At 42.0% G+C, this 5,029-nt stretch overlaps 1 protein-coding gene across 1 annotated transcript; it reads left to right on the forward strand.

Moving 5' to 3' along the window:
- The first annotated feature begins 1,440 nt into the window (after positions 1-1,440).
- LOC108094581 lies at positions 1,441-2,195 on the forward strand. The gene is made up of 2 exons (XM_017195198.1): positions 1,441-1,557; positions 1,615-2,195. Exons 1-2 carry the CDS (start codon positions 1,483-1,485, stop codon positions 2,026-2,028), a joined length of 489 nt encoding a protein of 162 aa, XP_017050687.1. The 5' UTR covers positions 1,441-1,482; the 3' UTR covers positions 2,029-2,195.
- Positions 2,196-5,029: the final 2,834 nt, after the last annotated feature.

Below are 5,029 nucleotides of genomic sequence, written 5' to 3' on the forward strand. Positions count from 1 at the left end.
TTTTTCAATATACCGAAACCAATTAGGTTTTTTGCTAATTGAAATTCGAACTTGTGAATACATAAATTCAGCCGTCAATCAATGAGTTTAATATAACAACTCAAAATTTATTTGAAATGTAAGGAGAAAATGTAAAAATGTAAAAAAGTTTGATTGATAAAGTGCTGATATGTCTATAGATATGCTAATAATATCTATAGATATATAATTTATGTTTATACATATATTTAGCTAATTTCTTTGAGCTTTAAATACAAAGAAAGTCCTTTATTGAATTTTCTTTGGGGCTTCTATTTCGACTCAATAAAAACGGCGCCATTTGTTACTCCTCAAGATTTTCCATTCTGGCTGGCTGTCCTATTGGGCCTCTTGTTTCCTTTTTGGCCATAAGATAGAGTGCTTTATTTTTGGACCGCCTTCGGCGATCGATGGCACCGAGTTATTTTTGACATGTCGCCCTGTCAACGTCAACACAACGCCGACATCCAAGTGGCAGGCCAACACCTGAGACATCGCTGCCAGCCGAATTTTCCCCATTTCCCCTCCTCCCTCCCCCCCGAATAACCCAACTCAACGCCAGGCGAAATTTTCGCAGTGCCAATGCCACTTGCTACTTGCTACTTGCCACTTGGCATTCGAGAGCTCCTCCGAGTGCCTAATGATGCGACTGAGCAGGCTGGCGGGTTGCCCGAGTTGTGTGTTTGTTTATCTAACGAGTAAATACGATTTTAATTAAATGTAAATCACATTGTCAAGCCAAACACACACACACACACACATATATATATACACTCGTACACACTCGTACAGTAAAAACAAGCCATAAAAGTTACTCCAGAGAAGCGGGAAAAGTGGGTGGCAAAGCGGGGGAGTTGTCTACAATTTGAGCAACACCAGCTGCCTGCTGGGAGGAATCCACAGAAACATATATTGCCTTAGCATGTTACTCATACGCCCCGTTGCTCTGCAGCAACACACACCCACACAGACACTCACACCCACGCAAATCCAAACAAACTCCATCTTCTTCAGCTATAAGCCATGGCCAGGACAGGCCAAAACACCCTTGAGATTATTAATTAAAAGACAAGAAAACATAATTTCTAAATTTCCATACAAAAACCGAAGAACTCAGGCGGAGGCAACAGCCAAAAACAATGGGAGGGGAAGGCTTTTTTTGGGGGAGTGGGGGTTGATGGAAAGTGTTGGAGAAAAAGGGAATTGGTTATTGTGCATTTCTGGCAGATGGAAGCTCACATGACAGGAGATGTTTATTTTCGTTCTATCAGCTTGCAGCCAAGTCATTCATATTTTAAATTTTAAAGTTAAAGAGCAAAAGAAAACAAATTACATAGAAACACTAACGAACAATAATTACGGAAAAATTGTTTAACTTACAACACTGGTGCGTGACACTATCGATATATTTTGTTATGCAGTGAATAAATATTCCCCCATCGCTAATCATATTCCGTAGAAAAAATGAACAATCCTCCGAAAAAAGCCTGCAAAAATATGGGAGATCCGATGTCTTCTCATATAACTTACGTTAAGAAGGTGAGCTTTTATAGATCCCTAAAGTCACATAATAATAATTGCTTTGATTTACTACAGAATGGACAGAAGTATCGCAAGTTTCTTGTCCCAAATTGCTGCAGCCGACATTATTTTCAGCTGATTTTGAGGTTATTTAACGGACCCGACGATCCCTATTTTCTTCCCATTGTTCGGATATTTGCCGAATTACTTAAGCGCTATAAAGAAGTGCAACAGAATGAAGTTTGGAGCGACGAGGATCTAAAATATATCCATGAGGGAATGTCTTTTAAGAAAGATAAAGAGGAAAAGACAGTAAAAGGCGCACTTAATAAGAAAACCAAAAAGGTTAAGAAGAACAAAAAGAAGATATTTGAGGCTAAACAGACTGCATTTAAAGAGTCTTATAAGAAGTTTGTACCTGAAAACAATGAGAATCCTGAGGATCCATCCGACGGAGAAGAACCATATGAACCCTATGAACCATACTGATTCTCAAAGAAGTCATTCAGAATATTATTCACGATACCATCCTAATGTACCTAATATTTAAACGAATCATTCAGAACATTATCTTTATTCACCTATAAATGTGCTCAGCGCAAATTAAATAAAAAACATGTGATATGTAAGAATTGATCACTAAACTGAACCTTTAATATTTTGTTTTTTTTTTACTTAAACCTTTACTTAATTTCTTGGCTAACACTATTAACGCGATGGGCCTCAAAAAACCAGCTTGGCATTCGGGAGTGCAGCATTTTCGGGGGTTTGAAGGGGAAACACGAAGGCACTTGCAGTGGCAAGCCGAAAGCAACCCATCGTTGGCACACTTAACCATATCCATTCCATTCGCTGGGCAGAGATTGCCACCTGGCTGGCTGCCCATCAATTCGGATGACAACGGGAAGGCAGCTCCAGCCGTTTGAATTGATGATGCCGATGCCAATGCTGATGCCGATGGATGGTATCGCCACCCAAAGGAAGGCGTTGCCAGCACAATCTTACGGATTGCTCGCTCAACCCGTCCGTCCAAAGAGGCAAGTTTAGGCCGGATTCGAATTCAGATCCAGATCCGTATCCCCATCCGCATCCCCATTCGGATTCCCATTCGGATTCCCCTTTTCATTTGCCGGGCTTAACAAAAGGCATGTGCCATTGTCGTCGTTTATGCCGTCAAAGTGAAAATCCATGCGAGAAATTATATGTCAAAGTTTCACTTTTGATATGCCAAAGCATTTGCGTGCAACCCACACAGATGTGTGGTGACGATGGGGGGATGGGTGCTTCAATGGTGTCTGTGTGTGTGTGAGTGTGTGTGTGTGGTTCAGTGGTGTGTGGGTGGTGTTGGGGTGGTGACCTCCCCGAACGCTGGGGTGACCTCCTGGCACTGCAACGCGGCACGCTCCACTGACGCACTGACAAAGACACATTTGCGGGCCACACAGTGCTGAAGATGAGCAATGGCAATGACGACGGGCTGTCAGGGGTGTGGCCAAGAGGGGGGAGTGACTTCAATACAGGGGGTGAGGGGTGAAGGGGCAGTAGCGGAACGGGGGCGGTCGTGCTACCAATTACTCGAGTTACTGGGCCAGTGCAAGTCCGGGTCCGAAGCAGCAGACTCCGGAGAATGTCACCAAAACGTATCCGTTTCCTTTGAACAAGACGATTGTTTAATGCTCTGAAAGTACCAAAAAATACTTGGGTTAGGTATAAAAAATCATACTTGTATATAGAATTTAATATAACTAATAATTGAATAATACTTTCCCTTGAATTTATATGTAATAGATAAAAGGTGTTATATTATTTTTTAATCTTACTTCATTACAAATCCCATTTTATATTGATTTGAACTCAACAACTGGCGAGTGTAGTTAGGAATTCGATTGTGAGAAGCCAACCTCTAGTTCATTCTTTTTTTTTTTTTTTGTTGCAGCTAGTTGTGCGTTGTCCTTTGGTTTTGTCTATTCGAAAGACGATGTCTTGCCATTCTTACACTACTTTCCCCTTCGCCTTTCTTCCGTTCACCCTTCCTTTCGACTGTTTCCTTTCTCTGTTGATTTTTCTTTGGACTGGCGCCACGACCAGCAGCACTATCTCGTATTTTCAAAAGGGGTATATCTAATGGGACACAGACCGATTAAAGATTAAATGAAATAAAAAGGATTTCTATAAAATAAAATGAATTTGAATACGAGACCACAAAGCTATCTGTCAAATGACATCGATTGATTATGGACAATAGGCATCGAAGAGGTCGAGTCTTCAGATCATTTTCCCCCTCATTCCGGTTGGCATTTTCCGGAATCTTCGCTCCTTGGCTGGTGGCATCATTCAAAGCAATGTAATCTACCCTACTTTACAGTTGACAACCCAAAGAACCCGTACGCCCCGCCACTTTCCCTTTGTCGGTTGCGGTTGTGGCTCCTACCACTCCCCCTTTCCCTCCGCCTTCCCATCGCTTTCCCTTTGCTTTCCGCGACCCTGTTTGCCCGCAGACCTGACTTTTCTTCGTCCTGCGAGTTTTCCGGCTGCATTCGGTTCGAAATGCGGCTGCAGTCGGAGGCCACGGGCTGCAAAGTCCTCAATCTGCCCGACTGCCTTATCAATGTTTGCGCACTTTGCTTAATTTGATTTCGCATTTGGCGCTTGGGCTTTGATTGTGTTTGTCCTCTGACGCTGGCCACGCTGTCTGCTGCCGCACTGAGTGGCCTGGTCACACTGGGCTCAGCGTCGCTCAATTTCCGCAAATTGAATGGCTACTTCCACGAATTGCTTTTGAGGCCCCCTGCCATCTTGTTTTTTCTTTTTTTTTATCTATGGCGCTCTTAACTTATAACGGAAGCACTTTCAATTTGTATTTCTTAAAAAATCATTGATGGCATCCTTTTCATTACATCCCTTTCCCTTATTTATTTTTAAGATAAAAATCCCTAAATTCCTCAATTGTGTTATATATCTTTATCGAATTTATTGTATAAATCAAAAAATGAATTTTTTATTAAACACTTTGTTACATTTATGTATTGATTATTATGATATTGTAAACTGTATTGAAATTTACATTATATCTTTTTGAAAACCCAAAGCTGTACCCACAAAAGGGCAATAAACTTAGCTTCTTGAACCCAATTCCTAGTTAATAAAAATAAAATGCGAAGTCCAGCGATTGATGGCAGATCAATGGATCGTTAGTCTTCCTCAACTGCCGTTTGTCAATCGATAGGTGAACGAACATCCGCTCCTTGCAGAGATTCGGCTCCATATCGAACTCCATCTCCATCTCCATCTACATATCCCTGTCCACATCCTTGTCCCCATCCTTTTTGGCCCCCCTGACAGCCTGTGGAATTTATCGGGCCCATTAAACGCAGCGCACTCCCTTCGATTCGGGGAGCATTGGGTATATTGGTAAGGGAGTTTCCCAGTTTTCCAGCTTCCCAGTTCCCCAGCAACTGACATGCAATTTATAGCCCCGACTGGTAATTGA

Source organism: Drosophila ficusphila, unplaced genomic scaffold (assembly GCF_018152265.1).
Source record: "Drosophila ficusphila isolate 14025-0441.05 unplaced genomic scaffold, ASM1815226v1 contig_198, whole genome shotgun sequence".
Classification (NCBI taxonomy): domain Eukaryota; kingdom Metazoa; phylum Arthropoda; class Insecta; order Diptera; family Drosophilidae; genus Drosophila; species Drosophila ficusphila.